Source organism: Lucilia sericata, unplaced genomic scaffold (genome assembly GCF_015586225.1).
Source record: "Lucilia sericata isolate MDLA Ls3-8-SP2 unplaced genomic scaffold, ASM1558622v1 Contig000246F_arrow, whole genome shotgun sequence".
NCBI lineage: Eukaryota > Metazoa > Arthropoda > Insecta > Diptera > Calliphoridae > Lucilia > Lucilia sericata.
In genome coordinates this window covers 297,254-316,572 of record NW_023994272.1, presented here as the reverse complement: position 1 = coordinate 316,572, position 19,319 = coordinate 297,254, and the positions used below count along the sequence as shown (strand labels likewise).

At 27.8% G+C, this 19,319-nt stretch overlaps 4 protein-coding genes across 5 annotated transcripts in view; 3 read left to right on the top strand and 1 right to left on the bottom strand.

The window, feature by feature from the left end:
- The window catches only part of LOC119602636 (acid sphingomyelinase-like phosphodiesterase 3b), a 281,130-nt gene that overhangs the window by 143,619 nt on the left and 118,192 nt on the right, over positions 1 to 19,319 (bottom strand). The window contains exon 4 of one of the 2 annotated variants that reach the window (XM_037954250.1): positions 16,846 to 18,648. In XM_037954250.1, the coding sequence (XP_037810178.1) occupies positions 16,846 to 16,942 (97 nt within the window). In that variant the 5' untranslated portion in view covers positions 16,943 to 18,648. Of the gene's footprint in view, positions 1 to 16,845; positions 18,649 to 19,319 lie in introns of those variants that run through there. The other variant, XM_037954251.1, reaches the window with a different exon arrangement.
- On the top strand, positions 2,540 to 3,059 carry LOC119602642 (probable insulin-like peptide 5). Its single transcript, XM_037954263.1, has 2 exons — positions 2,540 to 2,715; positions 2,777 to 3,059. Exons 1-2 carry the CDS (start codon positions 2,571 to 2,573, stop codon positions 2,974 to 2,976), a joined length of 345 nt encoding a protein of 114 aa, XP_037810191.1. The 5' UTR covers positions 2,540 to 2,570; the 3' UTR covers positions 2,977 to 3,059.
- LOC119602641 (probable insulin-like peptide 1) lies at positions 6,590 to 7,151 on the top strand. Its single transcript, XM_037954262.1, has 2 exons — positions 6,590 to 6,798; positions 6,859 to 7,151. The coding sequence occupies exons 1-2, from the start codon at positions 6,651 to 6,653 to the stop codon at positions 7,056 to 7,058; spliced, it is 348 nt and encodes a 115-aa protein (XP_037810190.1). The 5' UTR covers positions 6,590 to 6,650; the 3' UTR covers positions 7,059 to 7,151.
- LOC119602640 (probable insulin-like peptide 5) lies at positions 15,352 to 16,062 on the top strand. Its single transcript, XM_037954261.1, has 2 exons — positions 15,352 to 15,701; positions 15,762 to 16,062. Exons 1-2 carry the CDS (start codon positions 15,542 to 15,544, stop codon positions 15,956 to 15,958), a joined length of 357 nt encoding a protein of 118 aa, XP_037810189.1. The 5' UTR covers positions 15,352 to 15,541; the 3' UTR covers positions 15,959 to 16,062.

Genomic DNA, 19,319 nt, shown 5'->3' with positions numbered 1-19,319 from the left:
GAAGTTCAATGGAAGATACAATATATATATATATATATATATATATATATATATATATATATATATATATATATATTGTGTTGTATACCCAACAACTTAAATTTTAATGACTACTACATACCATCTGCATTACATAGAAGGAGTGCAGTAGCGAGTTAAAAATAACCTGATATATAAGAACTTACTTTTAGCATTGACATTATGTTTTAGAATTTTATTTTTTGCTTAATCAGAAAACATTTTAATTTTTTAGTGAAAAATTATTAGTACACGCAGTAAACGTTTTCTTGAAGGCATTTGTTATTTAAAAAGCTACTTATTTAAAAACTTATTTGTAAGCGATTGTGATAAGTACTTACATAACTCCTTATTTGTAAGTGAGTGCGGCAAATACTTGCCTCCAAAGTTTTAACATTTTAACCCCTTACTTGGTAATAAAAGATTTTGTTAGATTGTTTTTTATAATACTTAAAGAATGCAGCTGGCTTTGTTAAGAGGTTTTTCCTTACTTCAGGTATAAATTAGCTTTAAAATGGTATAGGTAGTATTTCAATTAGAAAGCTTAAGTTAGGTTATACTTTAGACTAGCATACCCTAGGTGCTTCTCAACCCTAATCAAAATTAAATACATACAAAATTTTGTTTACTTTTATAGAAAATTAAAATTTTTTTAATGTTTCAGTTTTTTCCCCTTTTCGCTTAGAAATATACTTTTTTGGGAATTAAGTTTACAAAATGTTCCATATTTAAATCTATATATCACAGATTAAACTTAAACGATTCAAATCTACATTCATTTGTTCCAGAAAAATTGTGCTTTCAAAAAGGTACCAAACAATTTACTCGAATTTGGTCCCATATATAGGCCTTAGTACTCGAATACCCAAATGATATACCAATAGCTTATTTTGTGTGTGTAAATAAACTACTTTTTGAAATTTTATAAAAATTGGCTTAATGAGTTTGAATAAAATTAAATTTCACGTTTTTTCCCCCTTTTTGGTACTTTTTTCCCCAGTGATATAGCAAAAATTGTATTACAATAAATATTACAGAGTTAGTCCGTAATTTAATAGGAATACTTCAATAAATCGAAAAAGTTTTCTTAATGTGCTAAAAAAGTACCAAAGATACACTTTAACACTCAAAAAGGACTGAATTTAAAAAAAGTACGAAACAGGTGTCTCCTAATTTTGAGAGATATATTCAAAATATTTACAAAAATTTTATTTTGTTTATTAGTTAAAAAGTTATAAAGGTCCAAAAAAGGTACCATAATCACCTTTGTTACACATTTTCACCCCTTAAAAATACGAATTTCAAAAAAGTACCAGATACCCATCTGCTTATTTTAAGAGTAGAGTAATATTAGGTAAGATAATTAAGAAACCCAGTTTTACCCGTTTTTCCCTTTTTTAATCCTTAAATGTACAAATTTCAAAAAATCCCTCCTTAGTGGATCTACGTAACCCAAAAAACATCTACTGTCAAAATTTCATGATTCTAGGTTCAGCCGTTTGGGCTGTTCGATGATGAATCAGTCAGTCAGTAATGCTACTCTTTTATATATATAGAATATTGAGTTAATATACTTTATTGCTAAGTATATAGCTGGCATTCAAACCTACATAAATCAATGTTGTCATTTAAGCAATAAGTTAAAAGAAATGAATAGCAAGTTTTAAAGTTAGGTCATGAAACGACCCATTATCATAGATCATAGACCGGTCATCTTCAATCTCAAATAAATATTACTCACAAAATACTCTTTTAAAACTAACAACAATTTTAAAATTGATACAACAAATGTTTTTATTACATTAGATTTAAAACCATCAACAAAAAAATTCTTTAATTTTCCTAAGCCTTTAATTTAGAATATGCAAATGAATATGTGTCATATCAACTGATTGACGCAAGGTCTTTTGGTGGCAGGCAATAAGTATGTTGATTCCCATGAGCTGTTATTTTTATACATACATATTTCCTTTTTGCGAGTTGTTTATTTTGAAAAAAGTCTATTTGTGTTCATCAGCAACATCATCATGATGGCATAATATTTTAAATTAACAACATGCAGACGTAGTATGATATGTACCTGTTTAGATGTAATCACAAGACAGTGGGTTAAGAAAAGAAAAAAAGTTAGAAATTAAGTTTACAAGAGAACTTATTATGTTCAGGGTAACACATTTGATTAATAGTGAAAACTTTCCCACTTTAATAGAAACTCCAAAATGGAATCGGTTGATGGGATTGAGTAAGTCATATGTATAAAATGTTTAATTCTTATAAATTAAAATAACTTAAGAATTTAACATTTATTTCCAGTTTATTTTGTATAAAATTTTTCTTTATGCACCCACTGTATTTTATTAAATATTTCTTAAAATTTTATTTCCTATACCTCATAATATGGCAAAAGGTCATTAGATAAAACGCAAAAAAGAAATCAGTAAATAACAACAAAATGTTTAATTGACATTTAGTATAAATAATTCAAGTGAAACCTTATCCAGCATCAGTAATTTCCGTTAATTATAACAGTTTACATCTTATTGAACTTTACAATGAAACTACTTGGAATTTTCTTCGCCTGCTTGTTGGTTAATGAAATCTATGGATTTTCCGATCGTATGTGTGGTGCAAAATTAACACAAATTATGTGGATTGTATGTGAAAATGGCTTCAATAGCATGATAGCCAAAAGATCGGGTAAGTATTATATAAAGTATATAAAAACAAAAAGAAATAATAATTTTGTTGCCCTCTATAGATCATGCTAACTCTATTATACCAGGCATTGAGAGTGATGTTCCTTATCCCTTAGCTTCTTCATCACTTTCGAATATTTTCCAAGTAGAACAAGGAAATTTACTAGCGAAAACACGTCGTATTCGTATGCTGGGTATTGCAGATGAATGTTGCAAAAAGGCCTGTAAATACAGTGAATTGGCAGCATATTGTATAAACTAAAAGAGGAATGAAGCTGCAGATTATTTTTTACAAAAATCTAATATTAAAAAAAGCACACGTACTTATTTGTATTAATATGCAATTAAAATGTATTTATTTATTAAAAAATGTGTGTCCAAATATATAAAAATGGGTGTAACATAAAAAATTTGTTCTGTATTATAGACGAGAAAGTTTTAAAAATAATTGTAGATTAATAAGAATTGTACACACCTATCCCTTGATTTACACAATAGATAAGGAACTTTTAACATAAACTGTTTATGAAAGTACTTAATTTGTTCTAAAGTTAAGAGCAAATTTCTAAACGTTTGTCCTTCACTATGTAGTTAAATAAGGCTGATATTTATAGAAGTGGGCTCAAAAGTAACCTTTTCAATGATATCCTGTATTACATATCGCTCATTTACTACAAGACTGATATAATCCAAAAACCCCGAATTTTGGATTATGACAGTCTTGTAGTAAATGAGAGATATCTCAGCAAAAGCATGGTAATAATGACTTGTACTTACTTAACAACTCATTTTTCAATGACTACTAACTACATACTGTCTGTATTACTTAGAAGGAATCTAGTAATGACTTGATAATAATGTGTTATGTAAGTACTTACTTTTTAGTACGAAAAAATCTTTTTGTGTGAAAACTAATAAAAATAACAGCGGACGTATCCTCGTAGGAAAATTTTTTCTCAGAAACAAAACTTCTTACTTAACTCCTTATTTGTAAGCCAGCGTGGTAAATACTTGCCTCTAATGTCATACATGTGTTAAAATAATGACTTAAATGCTCCCTTACTTTTCATTGCAAGTTTTTGCCGGGATATTGTTTTGGGGGAAATTACATAAAGCTGAACTTTTTTTTAAATGGTCCATCTCAAGATCGATCAATTTGCCAAAAATGTTGTGATTTCTTTGAGTGCCACTAATATTTATATAAATACGCTAGAAAATTATAATTGCCTAAAAGTATGCTACAGTTTAGTTATAAAAAATTGCTAATCAGAACATCAAAACCAAATTCTAGGAATATTCTAGAAAAAATTTACTTTATCTGAAATTTTCAAAATATTTTAGTCAAAATTTTCTCCCGTATCCTTTAGGATTCACTCAGACCATTCTCACAAAACATTGTAAATGTTTCTTGTTTCTCATTCTTGGTACTATTTGAAGGAAAACAAGTAAGAGTGTTATATTTGGTTGTGCCGAATCTTATATACTTTACATATTTATGAGATATTCATACGTTAAATTTTGTTTTCGTGTATGGGTATGGTATGGTATGGTGATTTTACGGCCTTTGAGGGCGATTTAGATTATGAACAGATCTCTAAAGAATTTAAAGTGGATATTAATGTTAAAAAAAGAGGTGTTACATAGGAGATATGGTTAATTATGAACTGATCCGCATGCAATATTGAAGAGTATTTTTGAAACCTATAAAACTTGATTATGACAAATTAGAGCCTTAGTATTTTTTTAAGTGGGCCAATATGGACCGATTCATATGAAATTTGCCAGAGAGATTTGAATTCCTATGAACGGATTTCGGACGGATTCTGCTACTATACTGGTATTTTCAAGGTACTTATGAGCGTTTAAATAACTTTCTAAATATAACATGGGTGTTAGAGTCAGTTATGGAGCGATGCTTTTTAAATTAAGAAGCGGGATTTAAATTCATCAATACAATTTTTCCGTGTCAAATTTCATGGCAATACAGGTATTTTTTTGGAATCAACTATAGATCGATTATTATAAAATTTAGAAGGTAGATTTTAGTTTCCATAAAACTTGTTCATATCGAGTTTTATGGCCTATATTGGTATTCTTAAGCTAGCTATGACCGATAAAGTAATTTTTTGAAGGGGGCTTTATATGTAGGGTAGGTTCAATTATGGACTGATCCTCATAAAATGTTGTAGAGCGACTTTGGTTTATACAAAACTTGTTGATGTCGAATTTTATCGCTGTACTCGTTTTTTAAGCCATAATGAGAGTTAACGTCAATTTCTGAAAGGGACGTTATATGGGGGGTATGATCAAATATGTTCCGATCCTCATCAAATTAAGTAGAAAGATTTATGTTCATATAAAACTTGCTTCAGTCGAATTTCATTGCTATACTGTACTTTTAGGCCAGTTGTGATCGTTAAAGTCATTTTTTGAAGGGGGCTTCTTTGGGGGGTAGGGTCAGTTATAGGGGTATGTCAGCCATCCTTTACAGAATATTTTCGTGGAACTTAAAACTAACTTGTTGAAAATTTCATTACATTTACTGACAAATTAACATTTTTATGACAATTTAAACAATATTCCGGGGGGTCACTTGTATGGGAGCTATGTGATGGCGTAGACCGATATTGCCCATTTTCAATGCCAATCATTTCTGATGAATGTAGAATATTTTGGGAAAATTTCATCTATCTAGACAGACAGACAGACGGACATGTCTAGATCGTCTTATAATTTTACAAGGACCCAAAATATATGTACTTTATGGGGTCTGTGAGCGATATTTCTATGTGTTACAGTAGAATAGCTGATAATTTTTATATTTATCTTTGTGAGCCCGATATACCTTCACCATATAAATTGGTCATAACATCGCTCCCTAGTTTTATGGTGTTTACATTAAAATAGAAATAAACACCGTTTTAGAAATATTTCGAGCAGGAAAACGATGACCGTTTTAATGAAACGGTGTGGAGTTTCCGGTTTATATCAATCTCATGACACCCGGATTAATAAAATCTAAAAAGTACTATCTTGCCTTTCTAAAATGTCAGATTTCGCCTAATAGGATACAAGTTCGTTTAGAGAGATCTAAATTATGTTAACTCCACCACTGGCAAGTCGCTATTAACTAAAATCAATACCTAGTCTAATTGATGTGCTACGAATCTTGTCCTATGTACAATATTTGAAACATACCTCTCGAGGATACTTTACACATTTTAATTTTATTTTAATTAAAGTTAACATATGAAAAAATCGGATTTTACTAGTACCTGTGAATTTTTAACTTTTATTGGTTTATTTTTAAAACTGTTGCACGTGTCGTCACATTAAGGCACAAGTAGAGACAGTAAGATTTTCTAGGTAGACACCTGTACTAAATTTAGACAAAGTTAAAATATTTACATATTTGCCTTTATAAACCTTTATGTAAATTATTGCTGTAAATGTCTATCATTTGACGTAAATGTATTAAGTCTGTTACTTTTATGAACCTACATATATACAAAGAAAATTACTTCCGAAGGTTAAATCTTAATACACATCAACGTCCTTAAAAGAACAAAATATTACAATTAACATAACGCTAACAAACACGTGTTCATTCAAACAGTGACATGAAAACATAAATTCTGATCAAATATACAATACATTGACAATTTTCGTACAGTTTCTATGTAAAAAATTATTTTCTTTTGCAGTTTTCTCGCTTTGTATTTTATAACCACTGTAGCTTAATAGCTAAAATTAAATATTCATATTGCAAATTTTTTATTAAGAAACTCGACAAGAACAATTTTTAAAAATCTTGAAAAACAATTTGGTATAAATAATTGCTGAAAATCTTTGTTCTATATCAGTAATATCCAATATTTACAGCTATTTAGAACTCAAAGTTCCTTTAGTGTTTTCCAAATAATATTTTTTTGCACAATGAAATTTCTAGGATTTCTCTTAATATGTTTAGCTGTAAATCACATTCAAGGATTTGCTGATCGCAGATGTGGCGCACAGTTGACACAGATTATGTGGGCTATTTGCGAGAATGGATTTAATACAATGCCAATGTCTAAGAGAAGTGGTAAGTTAGTATGGAACTCAAATCAAATAAATTAATATATATTAAATTTTTTTTTCTTAGTTCAATCTCATCAGCTTCTCTCGGATATCGAAGATAATTTACCTTATCCTTATGCTGCAAATTCACTTTCGAATATTTTCCAATTGGAGAAGGAAAATTTGATAGGAAAAAATCGTCGTACTAGAATGTTGGGTATTGTGGATGAATGTTGCAAGAAATCTTGCAGTTATAATGAATTGGCCGCATATTGTTTGCCTTAAATTGAATTAAAAAAAAAACATCGGAATCGTAATATACAAAATGATCTTAATTTGAATTAAATTGTAAATAATTTTAAACAGAGTATAGCAACACAATTGTAAAGTATTTTAAGTAGATAAATTATATACATATATTAAATTTCTAAGTCATCGAGTGCACTGGCAAAATAAAAAAAAATATTAAAAATTTTCAATTATTTATAGAAATTAGTGTTCAATAAAGATTAACTTCCACCTCTTGGATATTTATTTGCTTGACCCATAGAAATAATTAGATTTAGAACAATCTAAAGATCTAACTTGACAAACTAGAACTGAATGCTGAACTAGAACTGAACTTATATTGAACTTAGAACTGCACTAGAACTGAACTAGAACTGAGAACTGAACTAGAACTGAACGAACTAGAACTGAAACTAGAACTGAACTAAGACTGAACTAAGAACTGAACTAGAAATGAACTAGAACTGAACTAGAACTGAACTAGAACTGAACTAGAACTGAACTAGAACTGAACTAGAACTGAACTAGAACTGAACTAGAACTGAACTAGAACTGAACTAGAACTGAACTAGAACTGAACTAGAACTGAACTAGAACTGAACTAGAACTGAACTAGAACTGAACTAGATCTGAACTAGAACTGAACTAGAACTGAACTAGAACTGAACTAGAACTGAACTAGAACTGAACTAGAACTGAACTAGAACTGAACTAGAACTGAACTAGAACTGAACTAGAACTGAACTAGAACTGAACTAGAACTGAACTAGAACTGAACTAGAACTGAACTAGAACTGAACTAGAACTGAACTAGAACTGAACTAGAACTGAACTAGAACTGAACTAGAACTGAACTAGAACTGAACTAGAACTGAACTAGAACTGAACTAGAACTGAACTAGAACTGAACTAGAACTGAACTAGAACTGAACTAGAACTGAACTAGAACTGAACTAGAACTGAACTAGAACTGAACTAGAACTGAACTAGAACTGAACTAGAACTGAACTAGAACTGAACTAGAGACTGAACTAGAACTGAACTAGAACTGAACTAGAACTGAACTAGAACTGAACTAGAACTGACTAGAACTGAACTAGAACTGAACCTAGAACTGAACTAGAACTGAACTAGAACTGAACTAGAACTGAACTAGAACTGAACTAGAAAACTGAACTAGAACTGAACTAGAACTGAACTAGAACTGAACTAGAACTGAACTAGAACTGAACTAGAACTGAACTAGAACTGAACTAGAACTGAACCAGAACTGAACTAGAACTGAACTAGAACTGAACTAGAACTGAACTAGAACTGAACTAGAACTGAACTAGAACTGAACTAGAACTGAACTAGAACGGAACCTAGAACGGAACTAGAACTGACTAGACTGAACTAGAACTGAACTAGAACTGAACTAGAACTGAACTAGAACTGAACTAGAACTGAACTAGAACTGAACCAGAACTGAACTAGAACTGAACTAGAACTTAACTAGAACTGAACTAGAACTGAACTAGAACTGAACTAGAACTGAAAACTAGAACTGAACTAGAACTGAACTAGAACTGAACTAGAACTGAACTAGAACTAAACTAGAACTGAACTAGAACTGAACTAGAACTGAACTAGAACTGAACTAGAACTGAACTAGAACTGAACTAGAACTGAACTGAACTAGAACTGAACTAGAACTGAACTATACCATAAAAATAACCCAAAAATCCAAATACATTGACAAACGTAGAAGGAAAACTTTACTTTATATTTTTCAGTCGGAAGTAAAGCTTTCTGTCTTTTACTTTTATACTCATTATGACTTGAGGTTTTTCTCCAAATAATTGAATTAATTTCTTATACACAGTTTCTTAGTTCCTTTTTTACGAACTTAACAAATAATTATTCGTTTGGATACACGTACATACCTTTATACATATGTTTTTATGTTTAACAACATTAATGTTTTAGGCAAATTCTAATTAAATCAAAATTTAAGAATTTACTTGTAATTCTTCTTAAAACTTATTGTGTATGACATATTAGGCAGGCTGTATGTGAGTTGTGTGTAAAAGGATGCCTTAAAATTAAATTCTAAACAATAGTTTAAGGACTTTAAAAAAAATGTTATGTGAATCCTGTTGTGAGAAAGTTATTTCAACAAAATTTCTATGTAATTGAGTATTTACTAATCTTCTAGTTATACATACATAAAGTTAAAATTATATAATTACATTGTCTTTTTTAATAATTTTCAGTGCGTTATGTTATTGGATCTGAATTCTAATGATATCTTTGAATCTTAATATTACTTGAAACAATAGGTTAATATATATACATTTTACGTAGTATTTCCGACCTCCTCTCTGAATTTGATACAATTGTAAATATTTTTACACACACACACACTCTGTATACATATTTTATTACTGTAAATCTTTGAAAATTGTTCTTGTTTCAAAAATATAATACATATACAGTGAAAAAAGATTTATATTACAGTTCGTTCACTTTAAAAGATAATTAAATTAAGGATTACGAAAATGTATACTTGTCGACATATACTACTATATACACATGTTGAAATACTTATACACATACAAATGTACATACATATGTATATACTTATGTATGTTAAAGAATGTATACATAAGTTTAATTTGTTTCAACATTCCTTTCATTTTCTACCTTAATAAATTAGATTTTATGTTATATTTTTTTTCAACCTAATATTAATTTAATGTCTCCTTGAATTAATATACAAATTGTTGTAAAAAGTTTTAAATTTATAAGATTTGACTATATTATGTTAATATATTTTAGGAACTCCTACAGCAGATGTATCTTTTTCAACATTAGAAAAAAAAAAAATAATCAAATTAACTGAAATTTTGAACATTACCTAAAAGATTTTATTTTTTGTTTAATGCAATTAAGGTAGAAAAAAGAGTTAGAAATACTAAAAGAGATTTATAACACAAACATACATATTTATGTATGAACATAATATGTATGTCTTGTGCTTTGAGTAATTTTTTGAAAAAGATTCCCTATAGAGGCTTAGACTGATTACAGACCAAAATCGAACCATCAGATCTTGTAAAAAGCAAGCATTCTTGCACTTTATTATTTAAAATTTCTCTTTTATTTTAGAAAATTTTCGAAAAATTATTTTTATTTACAGAAAATTAATATTTTCTATAGAAATTTAAAAAATTTTCCCTTTTTAGAAAAAATTTTCACAAAATTTATATTTTTATAGACGATTTTCGAAAAATTTATATTTTTTTAGAAACTTTTTTGAACATTTCTCATTTTATTGAAACTTTTGCAAAATTTCTCATTTTGAGAAAATATCCATTCCGTCCCATTCTAAAATTCAAAATTTTCTATTTTTATAAAAAATTTCGTAACTTCCCAGCAAAAATTTTCATTACCTAGTAATCTAGAAAGTAATATTGGAATCTCGTGGAAACTAATTACTTTTGGGGTGAATAACTAATTATTTTTGTTCGACGAGGTTCAAATAATATGTACCTACCTTAAACAAATTAATAAATGGTTACTAATTTGATTACAAAAACTTTGCGAAATAACTAGTTACAAATAAACCTACAAATATGTTATGTGATAGCTAGTTATTTTGGGCCGACTTTGTATGTAGAAAACAAAAAATAAAAAAATTCTCGGCCGGGATTTGAACCCAGGCATTCAGTTGTTTTCTGTGTTTCTCACTCCAGCCGCTTACTCGATGCTCCAGCAGTAATTACTGCTTTCAGTGTTGCCAACTTAGTGCTTTTAGCACTATTTGCGGTGCCTTTTGGTGTGCCAAACGCGGAAAATTTTGCTCATGGTGCCTTTTTTCAAAAAGGCACTACAGTGGTGCTTTCTAATTTTAATTTTTATACCCACCATCAAAAAAGATGAGTTGATTTTGTCACTCCGTTTGTAACACATCGAAATATTGGTCGTAGACCCACAAAAGTATATATATTTTGGGTCCTTATTAAATTCTAAGCCGATCTAACCATGTCCATCCGTCTGTTCATCTGTCCGTCCGTCTGTCTGTTGAAAGCACGATAGGGTTAGATCGGAAAGAGCAAGCGAGTTAAATTTTTCCACAAATATTTCTTATAGGTAAGGTTTGTTTGGTATGGCAAATGGGCAATATGGGTCCGCAATTTCGCATATCCCCCATACAAGTGACCCCCCGAAAAACAGCTTTAACAGTCACAACTGTTTTAAACATACGAGTATAGCGATAAAATTTGGCATAAATAAGTTTTATATGCGTCAAAATCTCTGTACCAAATTTTATGGGAATCGGTCCAAAATTGACCCTACCCCCCATACGAGTATAGCGATGAAATTCAACATAAGTAAGTTTTATATAAGCCAAAATCTCTACTAAATTTTATAGAAATAGGTCTATAATTGAGCCTACCCCCCATATAAGGTCTCCTTCAGAAAATGATTTAAACGGTCATTACTGACTTAAAAATACGAGTATAGCGATGAAATTCGGCATAAATAAGTTTTATATAAGGCAAAATGTCTCTACCAAATTTTATGGGAATTGGTCCATAACTGACCTTACCCCCAAATAAGGTCTCCCTATGAGTGCAGCGTTGAAATTCAACATAAGTAACTTTTATATGCATCAAAATTTCTCTACCAAATGACATTAATACTCATTACCGACTTAAAAATATTCGACATAAATATGTTTTATACAAACCAAAATCTCTCTAGCAAATTTTACGGCAATCGGTCCATAATTGACCCTACCCCCACATATGATCACCTTCAAAAATTGATTTTAACGCTCTTTACTGACTTAAAAATACGAGTATAGCGGAGAAATTCGAAATAAACAACTTTTATACAAACGTAATCTTCCTACCGAATTTAATTCGGATTTTTCGGTAGCCTACCCTACCCCCTATTAAGGTCCCCTTAAAAATATGAGTACAGCGATGAAAATTGACAAAAAATAAGTTTTATACAATTTTTTTACACAATTGAACCTATCCCTAATATATAAAGCCTCCATGATTACTTCATCGTTGTACTCGCAATAAAAAGATTTTTATTATAATTCTTTATTCCGAATTTTATGACGATATAACTGACCAACAAAACAAAATCTATGTACAAAATATTATGGGTATCGATATATAATTGTCCCAACCCCATATAAGTTCCCCTTTAGATAATAACTTTTACGCTTATGTCTGAATTAAAAATTCGAGATCAGCAATGAAATTCGAAACGAATAAGTGTTATACGAAGTCTTTCTACCAAATTTTATGACAAACAGTTCATAATTGACACTACCTCTGATATATATATATTTTGTTTTTAAAAATTAATATTTTGTTAATTCGAAGATCACGTACATAATTGAATTAAGCATTATCTCCCTGATGTTTACAGAGAAGCATTCCTTCGACACAGCCGAATATAACACTCTTGTTAAAATATTTTAAAATAATTGTGAATTTCAGGAGGTAATTTATTTAATTAATATTAAACATTTTCTCTATAATGTTAAGAAAACTGAGGGATCATTCTTTGATCTTTCTATTTGTACCACTTTTTGTTGTTTATTAGAATACGATCAGTTTAATAGTTTACACTAAGGACTAAATTTTTCTTAAAAACTGTTTTATATTTTTTTACACGGGTGCTCTAAAGTTTTTTTTATTTGTGTTAAGTTTTAAAAGCAAATATTCTTCAAAAACAAAAAACAAAATATTCAAAATACGTTAAAATAAGTTATGTTATTCACTATCAGTGAAATTAAAAATTTTTCCAGAACTCAAAAAACTTAAAAATAATATATATAGATTTTGCAAAAAAAATATATTTCATAAGTTTTGTACAATTTTACAATTTGGGTGTGGTTACATCGGTTCGCCAGTTGTTAGTGTGCCTGTCAGTTTGAATGTTTAATGACATTTTACTATTTTTAAAAAACTTTTAAACAAATCAAGGAATTTGAAAATTTCTCATCTTATTTATCTAATATTCGTCAAACATTAGTTTTAGTTCTTACGTTACTAAAAATCTAACTCACACAGATGAAAGACTTTAGTATGACGCATGTTTTGTTTTGTAGTCAATGTTCTAAAAAACGAATTTTGGAGTCTTGTAGGAAATGAGCGAAATAATGTGCAATTTTTATTAAAATAAACAATATTTGACTAAAAAACGTTAGTGCTTTTTTACCCATTTTCAGTTAGAAAATTACGCTTTTTTACCCCTTTTTAATTTTTTTGCGCGCGTTTTGCTTGACCAATGTTGGCAACACTGACTGCTTTTATAGAAAATTTCTCTTTTTATGGAAAATTTTTGAAAAATTTCTCTTTTTATAGAAAATTTCTCTTTCTAAAGAAAATTTGTGTAAAATTTCTCTTTCTAAAGAAATTTTTTGTAAAATTTGCCTTTTTATAGAAAATTTTTGGAAAATTTCTCTTTTTATAGAAAATTTTTGGAAAATTTGCCTTTTTATAGAAAATTTTTGGAGAATTTCTCTTTTTATAGAACATTTTTGGAAAATTTCTCTTTTTATAGAACATTTTTGGAAAATTTCTCTTTTTATAGCAAATTTTTGGAAAATTTCCCTTTTTATAGAAAATTTCTCTTTTTATAGAAAATTTTTTGGAAGATTTTTCTTTTTATAGAAAATTTTTGGAAAATTTCTCTTTTTATAGAAAATTTTTGGAAAATTTCTCTTTTTATAGAACATTTTTGGAGAATTTCTCTTTTTATAGAACATTTTTGGAAAATTTCTCTTTTTATAGCAAATTTTTGGAAAATTTCCCTTTTTATAGAAAATTTCTCTTCTTAAAGAAAATTTTTGGAAAATTTCTCTTTTTATGGAAAATTTTTCAAAAATTTCTTTTCTTATAGAAAATGTCTTTTTCTAAAGAAATTTTCCCTTTTTTAGAAAATTTCCCTTTTTATAGAACATTTTTGGAAAATTTCTCTTTTTATAGAAAATTTTTGGAAAATTTCTTTTTTTATGGAAAATTTTTGTAAAATTTCTCTTTTTATGGAAAATTTCTCTTTTTATAGAAAATTTCTCTTTTTATGGAAAATTTTTGAAAAATTTCTCTTTTTATAGAAAATATCTCTTTCTAAAGAAAACTTTTGGAAAATTTCTCTTTTTATAGAAAATTTCCCTTTTTATAGAACATTTTTGGAGAATTTCTCTTTTTAAAGAAATTTTTCGGAAAAAAATTTTTGGAAAATTCTCTTTTCATAAAAAAATTTTGGAAAATTTCTATTTTTATAGAAAATCTTCGGAAAATGTCTCATTTATGGAAACGTTTTTCAAATGTGTCTTTCTTATGGAAAGTTTTTAAAAATTTCTTTAAAATAGAAAGTGTTCAAACATTTTTTAAATAGAAACTTTTCTGAAGAAAGATATACTTTCTATAACAATGAGAAATTGTATAAGAAAAATAAATTTACATTTTCTTTTTATAAAAAATTTTGGAAATTTTCACTTTTTAAAAGAAAATGTTCCATTTTTATGAAAGGTTTCTCTTTATGAAGAAAATTTCTTTATTTTAAACAAATTTTTAAATGATTTTCGTTTAAAGAAAGATTTTGAAAGTTTCTCTCTTTTATATAAAATGTTCTTTCTTTATAGGAGATTTTCGTAAACATGTCAAAATTCTTTTCGAATCTTGTCCCAAATAAAATTGAAAACATATTTAATATTTTCTGAAACACTTTCCAATTAAACTTAAAAACGTTGTAGTTTTAAACTCTCGGCTTTATTCACATTACCATGAGAAAGGAAGAAAGTAAAAATGTCTTGTTTAATATGGACATATATGCCAATGGCATAAAACTTAACCTACTCAACATATGGTGCATAGAAGGATCTATAAAACTATAAAACAACCCATAAATTAAATTAGTATAAACCACGTTCCAACACTCTTATGCCAAAGAACATTAATAAAGACCAAAAATTTCTACATATTTTTAATTAATTAATGATTATGATTATTTTCTTGTACATCTATTGTGAACTTTTAAGAAACTGAGAAAAATTAGAAGAAGGCTTGAGATTTAACTGGAAATTTTCGACTAAAAATATTTCAATTCATGAGCATTTATGAGGACATCCTAATGTTAAAAAATATCCAAGAAAATGTATAAATAACTATATCAAAACTTACATATACATATGAATATTGATACAAAACTTCATGTGTTATTTATTTATGTAGGTGAGCTTATAAATATGCAATAATTCATTATTAGTTATGACGCAAATGCTAATTAAAAATCGCATATATAACCTCTAAGTTTTTCTTTAAAAAATAATTTATAATTTTAGTATAAATAATAAATCTAGTCATTAAGAAAGTATCATTAAACTTGAGGAACTCTCAGCTAAAGCAACGGATTCTAAGAATAAAGTTATTTATACGAAAAATTTTGTGTTAAATAAAAACTTTAATATGTTTTCCACTAAATATCTTATATCGGGTCTTCTTATGGTTTTGGTCATCAGCGATTTTACACGAGCTGATTTTCGTTTATGTGGACAATCGTTAACACAATTTTTGGAAATGATTTGTATAGATGGTTTTAATCCGAAAAATCTTTCGAAAAAATCAGGTATTATATCAATTTTACTCTTTCTATTATAATATACAAAAATTTCTTCTCATTTATTAGTCCCTCTAGCTGATTACAATGATAATAGTCTTGAAAATGATGCTCTTTCATCTCATCCATTTTCTTCATTATTTATGGATAAATTATATCATGGTAATTTAATGGCAAAAACTCGTCGCCGTCGTCATGACGGTGTAGCTGAGGAATGCTGTCGCAAATCTTGCACTATGTCTGAATTAACAACATATTGTCTATAATTGCAGAATAACTAAAAATATTTATATAACAATTTTTAAATATATAATTGCTTTTAAACTAACATCAATATTAATATATAACCATAACTATAAATTTTGAAATTTCCCTTTTCAGATAGAATTTAAATTACTTAAACTTTAAATAAAAATATTAATTATATACTACTACTTTGTCTAAAATATGCACAAATAACTCTTTTGGAAAATTTTAGTAAATTTTTCTCTATTGAAAATTTTTCAAAATCTTCATTATACAGAAGATTTTTAGAAATGTTCATCATATTGAAAATTTCTCGTTTTTAAGAAAATTTTCGGAAAATTTCTGTTTCTAGAGAAAGTTTTCGGAAAATTTTTGTTTCTAGAGAAAGTTTTCGGAAAATTTTTGTTTCTAGAGAAAATTTTCGGAAAATTTCTGTTTCTATAGAAAATTTTCGGAAAATTTCTGTTTCTAGAGAAAATTTTCGGAAAATTTCTGTTTCTGTAGCAAATTTTCAGAAAATTTCTGTTTCTATAGAAAGTTTTCGAAAAATTTCTCTTTTTATAGAAAATTTCTCTTTTTATAGAAAATTTAGGGAAAATTTCTCTTTTTATAGAAAATTTAGGGAAAATTTCTCTTTTTATAGAAAATTTTCGAATAATGTCTCTTTTTATAGAAAGTTTTCTGAATATTTCTCTTTTTATAGAAAATTTTCGGAAAATTTCTCTTTTAATAGAAAATTTTCGCTTTTATAGAAAATTTCGCAGATTTTCTCTTTTATAGAAATAATCATAACGAAACAATCTGGAGTATTTAGTGGATTTGGAATAAAATCGAGCAAAATGATAAAAAAAATAAAATCAATATTTTGTTATTTAATAATAATTTTGTTAATAACTCAAACACTTACCTATCCGGGCCTGTGTATTTTCCATTATTAATGTAAGTAGTAAAAATCCCAAGCGCAGGAAATTTGAACAACTCGTATAACACTTAAGTAAAGCCATATTGATTTAGGTTTAGAAAACGTAAGGAAAACACTTTGGTTTAACAAAAAAAATTGTCTTCTGTCAACAGAAATGGCAAATTACGAAATTAAACTTAAATGGCAATTGCGTTGAACACTTTAATAGAATTGTTTGTTGCATAACAAATACATATAAACAATGTTTATGTTGTTTATGTGGTTAAGTATGTTGCACGTATGTTTTACCTTTAAGTTTTAAATCAACGTTTAAAATGCTTAGCTTTCTGTTGTTGTTGATTTGGTTTATTTTATTTTCTTTTTTTCTTCTTCTTCAGCTAACTTTTTATCGTTTGAATTTTACGTGTTGTGCATTTGTATTATTTTGACGTTATTTTTCAACATTTAAACGGTTTTAATATATCACACAACTACCACTATCAGCAACATTAGATGCAGACATACATACGTACTTATGTCCTTATTAGTATGGGTGTGTAGTTGCATATGTTTGGGAGTTGGGTATTGTTTTTGATTTCTTTTCGTTTTTCTTTCTTTTTTTCCTTGTTATTTATTTAACATATACTATCACAACTTTTTTAACACCAGGGAAGAAACAAGCATTATATCTTTATACTTTTTTTTTTCGTTATATCTACACAAGTTTATCACAAACACACGCGAATATTTCTTTCGATTTTTATTTCTATTTTCCTAACAGGATTTTTTTTTCTGTTGTAAAACTTTCCATTTATTTTTCTTTTTTGTTATATACACATATACGTATTTATTTATTTTTTCTCTTTGTATTGCTGTTATTTACTTAAAAATTTTTCTTATTTTTTGGAGATTTTTTGTACTATGACGACTGGTCGGTATGAAGAATATACAGGTAGTTTGTTGGTAGTTGCAGTAACTGTGTGTATGTTGTGTCGTTGTATGTATTGTGTATCTGTGATTTCGTTGATTTAAGGTGTTGTAGCTGTAGTAGTAGTATTTGATATATAAACGACATTAAAATAAATTTCTTATTTGTATTTTATGTCGCCAGAAGTAACAGCACTCACCGTTGTCGTTGTTGTTGTTATTGCTATTACTGGATAAGTCCTTACAAAAAGCTCACTTTAGGGCTTATTCCCGTATTATATACAATAGAGTAAAAGAAGACGTTTTGAGTCGCTTATAGTTGGTGGTAGTAAGACAAAGTCTCAAACGAAAAAACTAAAATTCAACGTTAACTTATTGCCAAATGTGTTTTATGTTTTAGTATATTTATTTATTTTATTTTCGGGGCAAAATCTTTCTTTCTTTTTTTTTGTTATTGGGATCTTTTAAGGTATTACTTATTTTATATGTGTATATTCTTCTTCAACATTTTCTTCGTGCCAAGAAATAAACAATACACCCTATAGAAAATAAATAATTTTTAACCAAATGTCGTTAGCTTTCACATGTGTTATTGTATTGCTAACTTTATCTTGGTTTTCATATTTTTATAGTTTCTTTGCTATATAATTTTGGCTATTTATTTTGTATTTTTTTCTGTATTTACTTTAGTGTTATAGCTTTAGGTAGTTTTCTTTTTCTTTGTAAATATTTTTGCCAACATTTAACACTTTTTCTCACTTGTTTATTGTTTGCTGTAGTTTTTCCATTACTTATGTTTGAGTTAATTTTAAATTAATGCCACTAGTTGTAATTGTATTTTATTTTACATTTTAAGGAAATTCAAAGTATTTGTAGCGATTTCTGAAAAAAAAGGAAATTAATTAAAAATTAATATGAATGTAAATTGTTTTTAAAAAAAGACTTTATAAAACTATTAATATTTATGTATCAACCAAATAATATGAGTTACATATATACATATGTGTTATCTAAATAATTATTATTGTAAAATATTTATTTTCGTGCAGAATTTTCAATAATTTAAAATTTTCAAGAAATGTTCTTGTTTAAAGAAAAATCTGCTTTAACTGTCTATTGAGAAATTTATAAAAAACTTTTGTAATCATAAATTCCTAAAAACACACACACACAATATTTGTCTCTATGGAAAAAGAGATATTTCTATTAGTGTAAGTACTCGGTGCAGGTTTTGTAGGTTTTAAAATATTTCGTATCTAAAAATTCTAATGGTTGACATCAAACCACAAATATAAAAAAAACTGACGGTCGACTTTTTACACACAAACAAATGTAAAAGCACAGGGATGGAAAACTAATTGACATAGCAAAACATCCAAGACGTAAAAAGAATCGTATACAGAAAAGTTTTGCTATGTATTCCATATACTAGTCAATAGATAAGTCTATAAACTATTGAATTGAAAAGCCTGTAATCGAGTTAATAAACTATTTACTATTCTAGATAGAATCATTGAAGAGTTAACAGATTAGTCAATAGACTAGTGTGTTGT